The sequence below is a fragment of the Hemiscyllium ocellatum genome, chromosome 20 (assembly GCF_020745735.1).
Source record: "Hemiscyllium ocellatum isolate sHemOce1 chromosome 20, sHemOce1.pat.X.cur, whole genome shotgun sequence".
NCBI classification, from domain to species: domain Eukaryota; kingdom Metazoa; phylum Chordata; class Chondrichthyes; order Orectolobiformes; family Hemiscylliidae; genus Hemiscyllium; species Hemiscyllium ocellatum.
In genome coordinates, this window is record NC_083420.1 from 49,357,813 (window position 1) to 49,375,651 (window position 17,839).

At 37.9% G+C, this 17,839-nt stretch overlaps 1 protein-coding gene across 4 annotated transcripts in view; it reads right to left on the bottom strand.

Moving 5' to 3' along the window:
- Nucleotides 1–236: 236 nt before the first annotated feature.
- Nucleotides 237–17,839, bottom strand: part of smurf1 (SMAD specific E3 ubiquitin protein ligase 1) — a 131,907-nt gene continuing 114,304 nt past the window's right edge. For 3 of the 4 annotated variants that reach the window (XM_060840837.1, XM_060840834.1, XM_060840838.1), the window contains 7 exons: nt 16,180–16,294; nt 11,705–11,883; nt 10,611–10,748; nt 9,578–9,698; nt 8,307–8,508; nt 2,940–3,024; nt 237–2,318 (listed from right to left, as the gene is read on the bottom strand). In XM_060840837.1, coding sequence (XP_060696820.1) covers nt 2,219–2,318; nt 2,940–3,024; nt 8,307–8,508; nt 9,578–9,698; nt 10,611–10,748; nt 11,705–11,883; nt 16,180–16,294 — 940 coding nt within the window. In that variant the 3' untranslated portion in view covers nt 237–2,218. The remainder of the gene's footprint in view (nt 2,319–2,939; nt 3,025–8,306; nt 8,509–9,577; nt 9,699–10,610; nt 10,749–11,704; nt 11,884–16,179; nt 16,295–17,839) is intronic. The other variant, XM_060840836.1, reaches the window with a different exon arrangement.

Here is a 17,839-nt window from a genome sequence, read left to right on the forward strand (position 1 = left end):
ACTGAAAACCCTGTCCATACTCAATACCATTTTGAAAATACACTTTGTATGTATTTGAACTAAAATATGAAGAGTAAAACAGAGAGGTACCTTCTGAAGTCTGACAAGTATTCAAAATTAGATGGCACTCAAACTTTGCGCTTGAGCATGATCTGTTGTGAAAGTGCAACTGTTTTGTAATTTCTGTGGAATGAGATCCCCTTTGAATAATTATTAAATACACAGAAAACCCTATACACGAAGTTATCACAATTTTATTACCTGAGACTATGAGATTTCAGGTATCTTCAATAATGCAAAAGTCGAGCTGTTGTTTCCGTCAAGGAAATTAATTTCATGCCTTCTGGATTTTAAGGGATTAAACATGGTCTGTACCTTCATTGTGTAAAATCAACCAGTGTAATAAGACTTTTCTGAACTTACACAACATCCATTCAACACATTATCATCTTTCTGAATTTAAAGCCATTATTCTGGTGAATGTGGATATCCTGTTACTCCTGAATTATAAAAAACATACTACAAAAATCTCTTCTTTAAAATACATTTTGGAAAACATCTTTACAGCAAGTATCTATCATTTTTATAATGATCAAAAGACATAAAGGAAAAGTATTAATGAGACAACATGATTTTTCTCAAAACGAGAATGGAATAGTGTTGGGTTTAAAACAGACACAACATTTGTCATATTCCTAAAAGTTACCAATATATGAAAAGCTATTAGCTTCCACATCAATTTATTCCATAGATCTCATCAAGTTGGTCTAATTTGGGGTCACGCAGTTTTTGTCTGAAATATAAGGTACACATCTTAGCAAGTTCAAAAACAATGGTCCCCACTAACTCAGGAATCATTTCTGTTTAAAGCTGCAGTACTCTCTTTAAATTAGTCAACATTGTGAATACAATTCCTCTTCACTTATTCAGATTTCCAAAAAATTGTTAATTAATTTTAAATGTCTTGAATTAATTTTTCGAGTAAAAACTTAACAGAAAATCAAACTGGCAGAATTTGTAGAAGATGCAGAAAGTTGTTAAGATAGAGATACTACTGTGAACATACAAGGATTTCCTAACTTAAGTTTGACTTTTGTTTATAAGATTGGAGTATTTTGTCAAAGATTACCATTGCAGATTCCCATCTTAGCAGGGAACATAAAGGTGAAAAAAAAAAGCAGATTTAAAGATAAGTCACATTTATAAAATAAAGAGACTTGGTAAAGCACCATTCACTACAAACAGTGCATGTTATTTCTTCACCTCTCCCTGCCACACCCCACCAACTCTCTCCAAGCTAAACTCCTGTGGAAACAACATTTGTGGATTAATCTTTCAAGTACTGAAAGATACTTTCAGGCTTCAACATACGTAGATTTTTTTTAAATTAAATTCTGTAAAATTGATACTCTATTTTATGTACATTATAAAATGGAATTCCAGGAATGCACAGATCCACAGGATTTCTTAGTTCAATGTTCTCAGAACAAACGTTTTCATGTGACAAGTTTGAATTTTAGAGCCAAAAAGTGATTTCAGTACTCAAAAATTCACTTTTATTAGAGCTAAGCTTTTTTGTGTTCATATATACTTGCAAATATTCTTAAAAAGTTACTCAGCATATTGTGGAGGAATATAATTTTTTAACAAAATATAGGTTAAAAATAATCTGATTTAATTAAAACACACTAAATATAGCTACTGCCTGCACTGAAAGAACTGATTTAAAAAAAAAGAATACTGTAGCTATAAACAGAGCTATTTCTCAATTAACATCCAGTATTTCGAAATGCCAGTTTCAGGTTCTGAAAGAATGAAAATTCTCCATGAGACAACTGCTTTGAAGTGGGGTTAAATAAAAAGGACATAATTAAGGGAAGTGAAATGTGCAAGGATCTGTCATCTTTCACTGTGCAAAGTCTTTTGAAATAAAGTTTCAAGCACACAACTTAAAATGTATAATACAATTGAAACAGGTCCATTTTCTGTCTTACAGATACAATATCTTCTTCACTTATGAACTTCCAAGTTTGCTTTTTAGAAATCCTACCACTTTTCCATTTCTGAGGTGATCAGCATTATGTTACTTGTAAGTTATAGTAACCATGTGAGTAAATTGTTAGTTCTCCCGGGCATATCGTGCTCTGCTCAACAAGAAGCTAATAGAACTTCACTTCTGTAGTGTTCCCAACTGCTTCAAGGCAAGTCTTCATGTACTTCACTCCACTGCAAAGCCACAAGTTTCCTCAACTGCTGTCAACAATTTCTCATAAAGCTTCTTGTAGGACTCATAAGGAGGAATGTCTATACGGTTAAAACTGAAGAGAAAGGGAACAGTTAGTGAACATTCATGGAAACAATATTTGTCACAGATGATTACATTTATTTGTGATCTATGTAACAAACTAGCTAATCCATCTAGATAAAAGAAAATCTAAATGTGGCACAGCCTTTTTGAGAGAGGGTAGTCCTATGGCTAGCTTGTCATAGAGTTCAGTTAAAGACATAATTATTCACTGGATCAGAAAATAAATCTGCTAAATAGATTGTTCTACTTAATAATATTTAACAGTTGCTTATTTAGAGCAATATTACAGAATAAAATGGAATCACATAATTGAACAATCCAGCTATAGCTCAAAGAAGGCCATCCAAATCCATTGCTTGAAGCAAGCAATTCACTAAAAATATTGCTGCACAATTAGTAACTTCATAAAGATGTTGCCATTAATTACAAATTATAAATAAAGGAATTGTCAAAAGCTATAAATATTCATTCTCAGTGCACTGGCCTTTTGAATATTCTGAAAAATCAGAAAAGATGTTCCAAACAATAATCAATTGTGGTTGAATGCTATAATTTGAAAGCTATTGGTTAGAGGGTTTACAATATATGATTATTGTGTGAAAACTTGTCAATTGGTGATAGAGAAACTCACCATGTATGTGCTTTGGGAAGGTTTTCTGTGTTGGCATCAACTAGATGGATGGTGAAAAGTCTTGGGCCTGCAGCACCTGTAGAACCTTACAAATAGAAAATCTAGTTAAACCATACAGCAAGTAACAAAACAGTTTTAACCCATAAAAAGAAACCAAAGGACTGCAGATGCTGGAAATCCAATTTTAGTATGCTCCATTGTCATTTTTAAATATATTGTAACAGCAAGTGTGATATTTTATATAAGCTTCATAAAGACCTTGAAAGACAATTTGTAAGCTACAATTTGAAGATTACAGTCATATGACAATGAATAACAGACACCTTAATATTAGTACAAGATATTCAGTGCAGGAATTCAGCCCCTTTTGGTTGGAAATGGCAATGAAGAATTAACCAATTAGTTGCAGGAGAAAGATCATGTACAATGTAATTTGTAATGATGACGGAGTCCTGCTTGCAAGTGAAAATGTCAAGGCCAGTTGTTGGCAATCATCTTTATTCAATATAGTTCAGCACAATAAACATCAAGAGAAGGCTGAATGCACTTGATCAAGCAAATGTTACGGGCCTGATAAAGTCTCATCTGCAGTAATGAAGACTTGTGCTCCACAAATAGCCGCATCGCCAGCCAAATTGCTCAAGTACAGCTACAATATTAGCCAACAAGTGGAAGATTCCCAGGTATGCTGTAACCATAAAAATGCATGAAACTTTAATCTAGCCAATTCACACCAACAAACCTACTCTTAATCATGAGTAAAGTGACGGACAGGCTTGTTGTCAGTGCCACCAAAGGGCACACACTATTAGATGCCTACTGATGTTCAAGTTGAGTTCTGCCAGGACCACTGGGCACTACTGATCCCCCTATTTTTCATTCACAAATTGCCTCTTGGCTACACTGTCCAAAGGAACAATGTTCATTTTATGTATGCTCTTGATAATATGCTCAAACCCTCTACTGTTGCTAAATTATCAAAGTTAAAAATCACACAACAACAGATTATAGTCCATTTGGAAGTACAAGCTTTCAGAGTGCTGCTCCTTCATCAACTAGTACGGATAGACAACCCTGCACCCGAAATCCAAAGGTATCTCGTGATTTTTTTTCTCTCATTAACAAGGTTGTTTGGTATGCAAACAGTTAACCCAAGTTGACACCCACTCAATGTGTGTCACTCAGATGTGACGTGGAGGGGAGTGGGGGGCGCGGGGTGGCATGGCCCAGCACTGGCAGACCTCAATTCTGTTTCAGGGCCCGTTTCACTCAGTGAGTCTGCTGTTAGGTAAGATTTTTTAAAATTTCACCAAACTATCACTTATTCTGAAATTCAACAAATTCTGAATTCCGAAAATCAGCCGGTCCTGAGCATTTCGGATGAACCCGTTGGACTATAACCTGGTGTTGTGTGATATTTAACTTTGTCCACCCCCGTCCAACACTGGCACCTCCACATCACGGATAAATTATCAGACCAACTAACCAACACCGAAAAAATTCTTCAATATTAGGAAGAACAAAACCGGTCCTAAGTATTTTCACTGCTTCCATTCCCTAGCTAATAACTCCATCCTTCTCTCTGGCAATAGACTGAGGTGAAGCCAATCTGTTTGAAATCTTGGTGTCAGATCTGATCCTAAGATGAGCTTCTGGCCATTTATTTATGCATCACTTGGACTGCTTATTTCCATCTTCAGAATGTCCCAACCTGGTTCATCTGCTGCTGAATCCATCACTCATGCTATCTTTATCTACAGGCTCATCTATATCAGGGTACTCATAGTAGACATCCACATTCTGCCCTCCTAAAACTTGAGATCACTTACAATTCTGCTGATCATGTCTTAGATCACAGCAAGTCCTGATCCCCTATTATATCATCTTTGAATTCTATTCTGTTCCTTCTACCTCTGTAATCTCCTCCAATTCTGGTCCTTCATCTTGATTGCTTTCCCTAATTCTGGCATCTGGTACATTCCAATTTTAGTTCTTTCACCACTGATGGCCATGTCCTCAGTTATTTTTTTTTCCCCAATTTGTGCTTAGGATGTGAGTTTGCTGAATAAGCCAGCATTTATTCCCATTCGTAGACATCAAGCATTGGTTATCCTCTTGCACCTCTCTACCTTGCTTTCCTCCATTAAGACACTCCTTAAAATCTGTGGCTATGTCTTTAGACCTAACTTCTGACATTCTGACTCAGATCTTCTAATGTGACTTAATGGCACACATATTTGACTGTACTCCTGTGAACTTGACTGGGATGTTTGCACATGCACTCATTACGGACATATAAAAACTAAAGTTAGAGATCATAAATTTTGTAAAGGCATCCTGAATTAGAGTTGTTGTGGTTCTGTTCGCCGAGCTGGGAGTTTTATTGCAAACGTTTTGTCCCCTTTCTAGATGACATCCTCAGTGCTTGGGAGCCTCCGGAACTGACAACCGGAAGCGGCAGAGACAAGCCACTATAAATGCCGAAGGAAACATCACAGAAGGGCTTCACAGGAGGCTTCCAAGCACTGAGGATGTCACCTAGAAAGGGGACGAAAAGTTTGCAACAAAAACTCCCAGCTCAGCCAACAGAACCACAACAATGAGCACCCGAGCTACCAATCTTCTCCCACACTTTGAATTAGAGTCTATGCAGTGTATTGATCTGGCATTCAAAATTGCATAATGATTAATAAAAGTCAATTGAAATGCTGAAATTTATTAGGATATTCCTTTTTAAACATATACACACAAGACCTCTATCCATTATTTCTTTTGTTTCTTTGAGGACTCCAGGTATATCCAATCTGGCCTATGTTGAAAACAATGCATTCTGCATTGTTTGTTATCCATAATAATTACTTTATTGGTCCCGGATATATTAATGGATCTATCTCCTCGGGCATTAATGCTTTCCATTCCATTAGAATATCTGTTCATTATGGAGTTCAACAAATCTGAATGCAATCAATGTATTTTCAACACTGATATTTTCTCCCCTCGTCCCACACACCACCAGTATGCCCAAAAAGTCTATACTCATCAGCTTCCCCATCTTATCTCATTGTTACTCCCAAACAACATTCTTCATATAAAAGACATATTTGACATCTATGCTGATGACATGCAGCTCTATTCCTTCATTTCTCAATAAACCCTTCAAGAGTCACTGTTCTGACAGATTACTTGCCCAACATATAGGCTTGAAAGATACAAAAAATTTGTTATCAAAACACAATGATCTTCAAACCCACCAAAATCTGCACAGGATCCCCCACCTCCCCAGATATTCTGTTAGGCTAAACGTTCACAACCTCAACGATCTGTTCAACTCTAGGTTGTAGCAATTTAGTTATACAAAGGCACAAATGCAACACTGAGTCAAATGTTAATTTGAATCATTTTTTTCGGGGGGGGGGGGGCGCGTTGACTAGGATTAAATGTTGGTCAAAACAACCAAATATTTCCCTCTTCTTTCTTGCATTATTTAAGAAAAGACTGGTGGGATGACAGATTAAAATCACTGGACAAAACTGTGTTGTGGACCAGACCAATCGCCCCTCAAAATATATTAAGAAGATAGTCTAAACCCTAACTTTATTGTATCTTAAAGGCAAATGTAATGTGCTGCATTCCAGATGCAATTCAATTCGTCAAACTACTCGACTTCAATTGAAACACACTTCATTTTTACATGACCGTTAAAATACCGACAAAATAAAAATAAAAGAATTGGCTTAACTGTAACTCTATCGAAATGCTTAAAAAAATACATGCACACACACACACACACACATAGTAACTACTACTAATCAACCATTCCAATATAGTAACTTCCTACAAACGCACCCTTGGCAAAGGCAAATTCAATAGATTGTTTTACATGCAATTCTAGCAGGAAGAGAACCCTAGCTTTTAGCTGTAACAGAGAAAGGTACAACAGCTTTCACATCCAGCTTCAAGAGCCCAGAAACTCCAGAAGCTAAAACTAAAAATCCTGGTTCTGTAGGAACTTGATCCCACCCATTCATGCTGATTCTATTGGTCCAACTTTAAAAAAAAAATCCAAGGCCTCAGAAGCTGTTTACTTCATCGGCTTTTAGCAGACCTTCTGTCTGAACGTGTCTTTGTATAGAAAAAAAAGGACAAAATACACCTTTTAAAACTACAATTATGAAGAGCTTGTATTAGTTATATCCAATTTAGTAAAAAAGAATTTTTGCAGAATGAATAAGGAAAGGCAAAACGAAGGATCAATTCTAAAAGGGGTTTAACAGCAGAGGAACCTGGGGTCTATGTACAAAAATTGCTCAATGTTGGAAGGGCAATTTGAGAAAGTGGTGAATAAAGCATATGGAATCCTAGCCTTCACAAATAGAGGTATAGCATATAAAAGCAAGGATGTTTTGGTCAACTTTTATAAAACACTAGCTTGGTCCAAACTGGAGTAGTGCATCCAATTCTGGGCAACACACTTTAAGACACTGGAGAAGGCGCCGAAAATATTGATGAGAATGATCCCAGAGATGTGGAATTTCAGGTACATGGATACTTTGGACAACTGGCCTTTTTAAAGAAGAGGAGATTTGAACGAGTTGTTCAAAATCATGCGGGATCTGGAAAGAGAAAAATTGTTCTTGCTGATGGACGTGTCAAAAAAACAAATGGCAGCAATTCAGAGTGAATGGTAGAAGTAACGAAGGCAACGTAAAGAAAACATTAATATACAAATATGACACATATGACAATCTATAAAACTGTGATTCAATCTTGGTTTTCAAAACTGAATTCAATTATTGCCTGAACAGAAGCAATTTATAGGTCAATAGATACAGGATGGAAGAATAGGAAGAGTTGAGTTATTTTTCAAAGATCTAGCATGAACCCAAATGGCCAAAAGCATTTTTGATGTGCTGTAACCAATCTACGATTCCACAGTCATTACATTTGACTGAAAGAAAATGGCAGAAATCAACAATACCACTTAACTAATGCACTGAAGTTTCAGTCTGCGTGCATGCTGAAGTCTTAGAATGGGATGTCAATCATTTGACATATAGATAAGATGTCAACAGTGGACCAAACTAACACTTGCAAGCAATCTTTATTGGAACTTAATATAAACACTATAAAATACTTAGCTATTTCCAGTTTTGCTCTTTATCTAATCAGCAGTAAGTCTGATGATTAAATACAAACATAGTTTTCTGTCCCACTATGTTGCATGTGAATTTCAAAGCACCACCATTTTTAAGTATGGCTTTATTTACAGAGAATCCACAACACTAGTTCACACCTGTATGGCAAAATAAAACCAAACAGATCAACTTGCTTATATTGTTTTATGTTATACAGTTTTATGATATCCACCTTGTAGTGCCTTGAATCCCTGCAGAGGTACCCGGGAAGATCCGGTCACAAACTGAAGAAGTCGTGCTCTCCTTTCCTCATCGAACATCTCTACTGTTTGCCAGAACCACTTTACTATATTACTGTCAGATGTACAGTGCTTCAGACGTGTATTAGCCTTCCAGTCCTTAATGTCAATCTTGCCCAATCCACCAATAATCAACTGCAGGGAAAAAAATCAAATGCACATATTTGTTTCAGTACACATTCCAGTATCCCACATTAAGTTTAAATGATTGGCATTTGTTGCACTTAAGTATACAATACATATAAAAGCACCCAGATCAATGGTGAACAAACCTGCTGACAAAACTGCCTAAACTTAAATAATTTATCAGCCAAAAGTGTTTCATGACTATTATTAACCATAAAATTCACCCATGAAGTTGTAAAACTAAACACGAGTGCTTTGTACATCGCATCAATGCATAAATGAAGCACTTCTGAAACACATCATGGCAAACTATACTCTACTGAATTAGATTGAAAAACATCAATAAAAGGAAGACACAAACGGCTAACACCATCGTAACAAATAAACCAAAGAACTGCACATGCCGGAAATTAGGCACAAAAATACATTGCTGGAAAAACTCAAAAGGTCTGGCAACATCTGGGAGAGAAAACAGAATTATGTTTCAGGTCCAATGATGGTTCTTCAGAACTTCTTATTCCAAAGAAGCGCCACTGGCACCGAAATGTTAACTCTGCTTTCTTTCCACAGAAGGTATTGACCTGCTGAGTTTTTCCAGCAATTTCTGTTTTTGTAACCATCATAACAAATCTCTGCCAGATAGGTTCAAAGTCTGTCAGTATGCAAACAATGACTGACTAACCAGATGAATTTACAAGTAGATGGACACTGGGAAGACTACCAATGTGCTGGTAAGCTGAATGGATTTAGCCAAATAAACATTAGCAATGCCCATACATGTGAGGTCTCATTGCCATGGCAATTTAGACCCAAATACTCTAATCTTAGATTAGGCTATGATCTTTGGGTGTGCTTTTCAGGAAATAATGCATACACCTTAATCAGACAGATCAAAATTCAAAGTATTAAGGTTCCTCAGCAGGTGGGCTTGATTTTGAGACTGTCAGTCATGTTAATACATTCCCAAATGTCGTACCAGGCTGATGAGAAAGGAAAGAAGGGAAATAGGACCTATTAAATATTTTTGTGTTCAGCTATTTAAAGCTACACTTTAACCAAATATGAAGAAGACCGTTACCTCAATTTCCTTCTGATCAAAAGGTTTAAGTAGATGTTGTGGAATAAGCTCATTAAATCCCTTCTGTAAAGCCAGGAATTGTGCCTCAATTCCTCTCATAAACCGCCAGTTCACGTAAAGCCTGAACTCAAGGCAAGATAAATTAATGGAGTCAAGTTAGAAATGTAATAAATGCAAAGACATTTTGATTTGTAAAAACTATATACCAATTTAAACAGACTTGTATAAAAAGTTAAATTACATGTAAAAGATGTCTGGTCAATGTTAATATTGAAAGAAGTTGTATTTCTATAAATAGTAACATGATAGAAGCAGCACAATGAAGTAATCTGGAGTGCAGCCAAGCAATGCCAGAACGGATTTTGTGTGCAATATTCAAAGAACTGATTGTAATATTAGGCTACAAAGATAATGCTTTATTTTAGGGTTGTAGGATGATAGTTGAGATGGTGAATAATTTAAATAATCATCATATTTGGGTTGCCAATATGGTCAATTTTCTCCCTCTGGAATCAAAACACAAAATAAACATTAGCTATTTTAATTCTTATGCATAATGCACTTTGAAACAATGAACAATCTACAAAATTTATTTAATTGATAACTTTTCATTGACACCTGTTGTTCCATTTTATAATTGCCTTGGTTGTAAGTAATTATTCAGCAAGTTATTATTTTAACTCCTGAATTAGTGAAAAAATGTTGCTGAGTTTGGTATCGCAGACACAACTCAGGCAAAGATTTCAGCCTGTCAAAAAAATCACTGTGGGGGTGCAGAATCCTTTCAGGATGCACATCAGACTTGAAGTCAAGAAGTCTGAAGTGAAAAATCAGAGTCCTGATATTTCAAGACAGGAGAAAATATTTTTTCTGATATAACACTCCTTATTCATCAAGATGAATTATTTCAAAAATCCAAAGAGAAAAATGTCATGAGCCACTCCAGAGCTCAGAATATTTACTTCAAAACTGTGCATGAAAGAGTAGCAAAGCTCCCACTCCACTACCAATGACAGAAAAATAAACCACTGACCTCACATATTCTCGTTTATTCTCCTCTGTAACAGGTACATTTCTGCCATTTGGTTTCAGCTCTTGTTGAATAATCCGACCAAAACAATTGTGCTCAACACAAAATGTATGATCAAGTACAGGTGTGATGTCATTTTCACTATAACAGTAAAAAAAAATTGGCTATATAATTTAATAAAATATCAAATGCAAATGTCTATGTTCAGTTACAGCAAAGACATAATTCTTTTTCAGACTTCAAATAATACCATCCAAGTTACACAAGTGCTTAGTGTTATTAAGTAGGTAAATCAAAGTTTTGAATAACCCTTGATTAACATATTTATCATCCATTGCCATGGGTGCTTAAAGTGCACATAAACTGAGAATTTCACAGAATCCTGATTTTCTCTAAACACACACAAAATCTCAAAAATATCAGAACAGGAGTAGGCCATTCAGTCCATTGAGCCTGTTGTGGTATTTGATCTGATCATGGCTGACCAAACACTTCTATACCTTTTGCTCGCACCATCCCCATAATCCTTTATGGCATTGGTAATTAGAAGTCTATCAACCTCTACTCAAAACATTCTCAAAGACTAAGTCTTTCTACATAACCCAGTGTAAAAAGATTAATTCTCGTGGCAGTCCTAAATGGAACCCCCCCTCCCACTCCGTATTTTTAAGTAGTGCCCTTTGATTCTAGATTCGACAACGAGGAAAAAAATACCTTAGCTGCATTTACTCTGACTGCCCCTTTAAGAATTTCAAAGGTACAAATTGAGTGTGGACAAAGCTAACTTAACGGTATAATCCTTTATTACTTGTGGTTTATGAAATAATGACACAAATCCTACAGTTTCTGAACTGAAAGATGAAGAGTGACCTTTAAAAATCAACTCCTTCCAGTTGAAATAAATTAAAATTATGTTCTTTACAATAATTTGTAGAAAATTTATTTCTAAGAAACGTTAATGCACCTTTTCTTAAGGTAACATTGGCAAACCCTTACTTAGCCACTTTCGGCCTCGAGATGCAACCATGAATATCAGTCAGGAAGAAAAACTTGAACAGTTAATTTTACAGTGAAGCAATTCTGTTAGCTCAACTCACAGGATCCAAACCAGACTCTTGTGCAATTCTGGGTCCACAGTTTCCAAGTCTGATAACTGGATAGGTTTACCCAAGAGCTGCTTATAGAATGGTAATGTGAAGCCCCCATTAATGTAGTGTCCATGGAATACAGCCAGTCCCATTATCCGACCCACAAAATGAAAATACGACAAATGCTCCTGTGAAAAGAGACATTGTTTGATTAGAAATGAAAGACTGCCATCCTGTGGCTGACTAGTAATAACACTAGCAGCATTCATAAAATTATCCCTCCCTAATAGCTCACTGAATTGTTAACATCAATGCAAAAAACAATACAGAGATTAAGTTCACACAATCAGTCAAACTGAACATATTCTCAGCAGTACAAAGTATTTCAGTTCAGGCCCAGTAGAAATTAATTTAGACAGATTAGGATATACAAATTTTGCAAATTGTATGCAAATTACCAACCCACAATCAATGAAAATGATGTATACCATATCCTCCATTTATCTCAGAGCATTGCTGAAGATGACCATGATTTCACTAGCATGGCAATGTTAATGAGTCTGCACTTTTGCCTTCAGATGGGAAAAAATTGTGGCTGCAAGAGGTGTTGGAGGTGATCTCCTTTAATTCCAGGAGCATCAATTACTGTTGTATAAGCTGTTGCATTGTTTTGGATTTTTGAACACAAAACATCAGAACAACAGCATTTGTAAAAGGAGGAAGACAGACAAAGGCAGCGACCACATGGTCAGTGAGGGAACAAGAGAATGAAACCTACACTGTTAACTGACACAGCAAAGAATCTGCACAGTTACTGCCTTTGTTGATAGAGTTCATCTATCTCTCAACATCGGAGTGTGTCTAGGAAAAATTAACAAACAGCAAAATTCACAGCTGACGTTGGAGGAATCTATGTGGGAGAGTTCACAGCACAGAAACAGATAAGCGTGTACTTTTTACATGTAACCTTGCTGTAAGTTTACAGTACTAAGTGGGTTCTTCCTTGATTATGTGTTTTTTTGAGATCTGTCTCCTGTTTAAATTTTAAAAATATAAACCACAAGTACTAAGTTAGCCTGGAGCACTGTTTCTTTACAGCAATTTAGGAGCTATTTTGTGGGTCTGTAGATTGTGAAGGAGCAAAAATAACCTTTAGTGGAATGATGTGTTCTTCCTGTCCGATGTGGGAGTTTAGGGAGAGTTTTCATGTTACTGACGGTTATGTCTGCAGGAAGTGTCTTTGGTTGACAATCCTATCATATCGTATGGATCGGTTGGAGCGGCAGTTAGAAGCAATGAGAAATTTACAAGAACAAGGGGATGTGATGTATGGCAGTCATGGGAAGGGAAAAAAAACGCAGACACAATCGGGTAGCTGGGTTAGCTCCAGGAAAGGTAGGAGGGGTAGGCAGGAAATGTAGGGGTCTCCTGTGGCTATCCCCATCTCAAACAAGTATGCTGTTTTGGAAAATGTAAGGAGTGATGGACTCTCAGGGAAAGTAACATGAACAGCCAAGTATCTGGTATGGAGACAGGGTCTAATGTAATGAGTGGTACATTGGGTTCCAAGGAAGTGACTGTGGTAGGGGACTTTCTACTCAGAAGCACAGACAGATGTTTCTGCGGCCAGCAACAAAACATCAGAATGGTGTGTTGCCTCCCTGGTGCCAGGATCAATGGTATCTCTAAAGAACTTGTAGAATGTTCTCAAAAGGGGAGAGGGACCAGCAGGAACTAACGACATAGGAAAACGAAAAGAATGAGGGTCTGAAGGAAGAACATAGAAAGTTAGGCAATAATTGAAAAAGGAAGTCCTCGAGGGTAGTAATATCTGGATTACTCCCGGTGCTACGAGCTAGTGAGGGTAGGGATAGGAGGGTAGAGCAGATGAACGCGCGGCTGAGGAGCTGGTGCAAGGGAGAAAGGTTCACATTTTTTGGATCATTTGAATCTCTTCTGCGGTAGAAGAGACCTGTACAATAAGGATGGATTGTACCTGAATTGGAAAGGAACTAATATATTGGCAGGGAAATTTGCTAGAGCGGTTTGGTAGGATTTAAACTTGTAAGGTTGGGAGGTGGGACACAGGGAGGAAAGAGGTCAATCTGAGTGAGGGAGGAAATCTGACTAGTGAGGAAAGAGATCAATCTTAGACTGGTACAGTTGGGAAAAGGAACAAGTCAAACAGTCAGGGCAGGCAGGAACAAAGCAGAGAACAAGGTAGGACTGATAATTTAAACTGCATTTATCTCAATGCAAGAGGCCTAACGGGAAGGCAGAGGAACTCAGGGCATGGTTAGGAACATGAGACTGGGATATCATAGCAATCCCAGAGACATGGCTCAGGGATGGACAGGACTGGCAGCTTAATGTTTCAGGATACAAATGCTACAGGAAGGAAAGAAAGAGGGGGCAAGAGAGGAGGGGGAATGGCATTTTTGATAAGGGATAGCATTACTGCTGTACTTAGGGAAGCTATTCCTGGCAATACATCCAGAGAAGTTATTTGGGCTGAACTGAGAAATAAGAAAGGGATGATCACCTTACTGGGAATGTATTACAGACCCCCCCTAAAAGTCAGCAGGAAATTGAGAAACAAATTTGTAAGGAGATTTCAGTTATCTGTAAGAATAATAGGGTGGTTATGGTAGGTGATTATAACTTTCCAAACAGCAACTGGAACTGTCATAGTGTTAAGGATTTAGATGGAGAGGAATTTGTTAAGTGTACACAAGAAAAGTTTCTGAATCAGTATGTTGATGTACCTACCAGAGAAGATGCAAAACTTGACCTACACTTAGGAAATAAGGCAGGGCAAGTGACTCAAGTGTCCGTGAGGGAGCACTTTGGGGACCAGCGACCACAATTCTATTAGCTTTAAAATAGTGGTGGAAAAGGATCGGCTAGATCTAAAGGTTGAAGTTCTAAATTGGAGGAAGGCTAATTTTGACGGTATTAGGCAAGAACGTTCAAAAGCTGATTGGGGGCAGATGTCTGCAGGAAAGGGACAGCTGGAATATGGGAAGCCTTCAAAAAGTTGAGAGTCCACTGACAGTATATTCCTGTTAGGGTGAATTGAAAGGCGGGTAGGTATAGGGAATTCTGGATGACTAGAGAAAATGAGGTTGTGGTTGAGAAAAAGAAGGAAGTATATGTCAGTAGAGACAGCAGAGATCGAGTGAATCCTTAGAAGAGTATAAAGGCAGTAGGAAGGAAATCAGGAGGGCAAGAAGGGATTATTGAGTGCAATTCTGGTCTCTCTCCTATTTGAAGGATGCTGTAAAACTTGAAAGGATTCAGAAAAGCTTTACAAGGCCATTGCCAGGGTTGGAGGATTTGATTATAGGGAAAGGCCGAATAGGCTGGGGCTGATTTGGAGGCTGGGGGGGGTGACCTGATAGATGTTTATAAAATCATGAGGGGCATGGATAGGAAAAATAGACAAGGTCTTTTCCTTGGGGTGGGTTAGTCCAGAACTAGATGGCATAGGTTTTGGGTGAGGGGGGAAAAATTGAAAGGGACCTAAGGGGCAACTTGTTCACACAGAGGGTGATGCATGTATGGAATGAGCTGCCAGAGGAAGTGATGGAATCTGGTATAATTACAATGTTTAAAAGGGATCTGGATGGGTATATGAATAGGAATGGTTTAGAGGGATATGGGCCAAGTGCTGGCAAATGGGACTAGATTAAGTTAGGATATCTGGTTGGCATGGATGAGTTGGACCAATGGGTCTGTTTTCTGTGCTGGGCATCTCTATGATTCTTGACATCACAAATGACTTAAAGAGCAGTTTTCACTAGTACTTTCAGAGGAAGGAACATATCACCAGCAACACAACATAAATGCTGTTGGAAGGGGAAGCTGTAACCATTCCTAGCCATGGCTGAGCTGATTATTTATGTCACAAGGCCCACATGTGGCCTCTTACCAGCTGACTAATAAGTACCTTACTTGGACATAGCAGAGTCAACCTGAACAAAGTCATGAATTTCAACTTTCAAATATATTTCTGCATGTGCATTAACTTTGTCATTTGTTTAGGGATGTGAAATCCACTACTAATATCAAGCAGGTATATTCCACAGAAATAAGAGTATAAGTATTAAATAGTTACAGTTGATCAGTAATTGGTTCATGTTCTCACATGACTCTTCCATTACTCATTTCTTCTTGTGGAAACAAGAACTTTCCAGAGGAAAAATATAATCACGACTGAAATCAAATGGTGACAAAAATAAGCTAACTACAGGGTAGACTGCTGGACCTAGGTTGTCTGACTCTTGCACCTAATTAGGTTCCTTTGTGGAATGAGGGATAGAGTCATTCAAAAATTATACATGAAGTTATTTTTGGCAACTTTGTTGCATATACTTGCTTTACAGAGGAAACCTACAAAGATGAAAGATCAATGATCTGAATCATTTTGAACCCTTACAGAACAGCTTGCTTTTATTCAAATTTCAGTGATGTTAGATACTCACAGGGTTAACTGCAGAATCTGGGTTGATCTGTAGCGTGTAGATGTTATCAGTTGAATACTGAAATAGTCCATAGTATGGATTCAGCATTTCATGACAGAGCAAATACAACCATTCCCTATAAAACACAAAAATGATGTTGAAAAGTAATCAGGACTGTAACATTAGAACCAGACTAGGGCACTTAGGTTATCAGAACAGTTTATTTTACTCTTATTAGAAATGGCAGCTCTATCTTTATAATCTGAATTCTTAACCTTTCTGTGTGCCCTTACTACTCAGTCCTCATTTCACAAGTAAGAAGCCATCATACTTTCGAACACCTCAATTAACTTCACATCTGTGGTTTTCTGGGCCAGTGCTATTCGTGTTCTATCCACATGAAGAACTTCTTCCTGGATTTACTTTCAATAACATCGACCCAGTTCCATGTGCATACTCCCAATGTCTCCAAATATTTTAATGCCTCTCAACCCATCAGAATATTCTTCTACTGTTTTCGCCCTTCAGTACTCAACCACTTCATGCGGCACACAGAACATAGCAGTTACAGCGCAGTACAGGCTGTTCGGCCCTTGGTGATGTGCCAAACTGTGAAACCAATCTGAAGCCCATCTAACCTACATTACTCCATTATCATCCATACGTTTATCCAACGACCATCCAATGATCTTAAAGTTGGCGAGTCCATTACTATCGCAAATAGGGTGTTCCATGCCCTTCCTACTCCCTGAGTAAAGAACCCACCTCTGACATCTGTCCTATATCTATCACCCCTCAATTTAAAGCTATGTCCCCTTGTGCTCGCCATCACCATCCAAGGAAAAAGGTTCTCACTGTCCTCCCTACCTCATCCTCTGATCATCTTGCATATCTCCATTAGGTCACCTCTCAACCTTCTTCTCTCTAATGAAAACAGCCTTAAGTCCCTCATCCTCTCTTCATAATGCCTTCCCTCCAGACTAGGCAACATCTTGGTAAATCTCCTCTGCACGCTTTCCAATACTTCCATATCCTTTCTGTAATGAGGTGACCAGAACTGTATGCAATACTTCAAGTGTGGCCGCACCACAGTTTTGTACAGCTGCAACATGACGTCGTAGCTCTGAAACTCAATTCTTCCACCAAAAAATGCTAGCAACACTGCGCCTCTTTAACAACCCGATCAACCTGGGTGGCAACTTTCAGGTATCTATTGACATTGACACCGAGATCTCTCTGCTCACCCACATTACCAAGAATCTTACCATTAGCCCAGTACTCTGTGTTCCTGTTACTTCTTCCAATCACCTCACAATTTTTTGCATTAAATTCCAATTGCCCAGCCATGCAGCTTATCTATATCCCTCTGTAACCTGCAACATCCTTCAGCAATACCCACAACTTAGAGTCATCCGCAAATTTACTAACCCATCCTTCTACGGCTCATCCAGGTCATTTATAAAAATGACAAACAGCAGTGGCTCCAAAACAGATCCCTGTGGTATACCACTGGTAACTGAACTCCAGGATGAACATCTCCCATCAACCGCCACCCTGTCTTCTTTCAGCTAGCCAATTCCTGATCCAAACCGCTAAATCACTCTCAATCCCATGCCTCCGTGTTTTCTGCAACAGCTTACGATGGGGAACCTTATCAAACGCTTTACTGAAATCCATATAC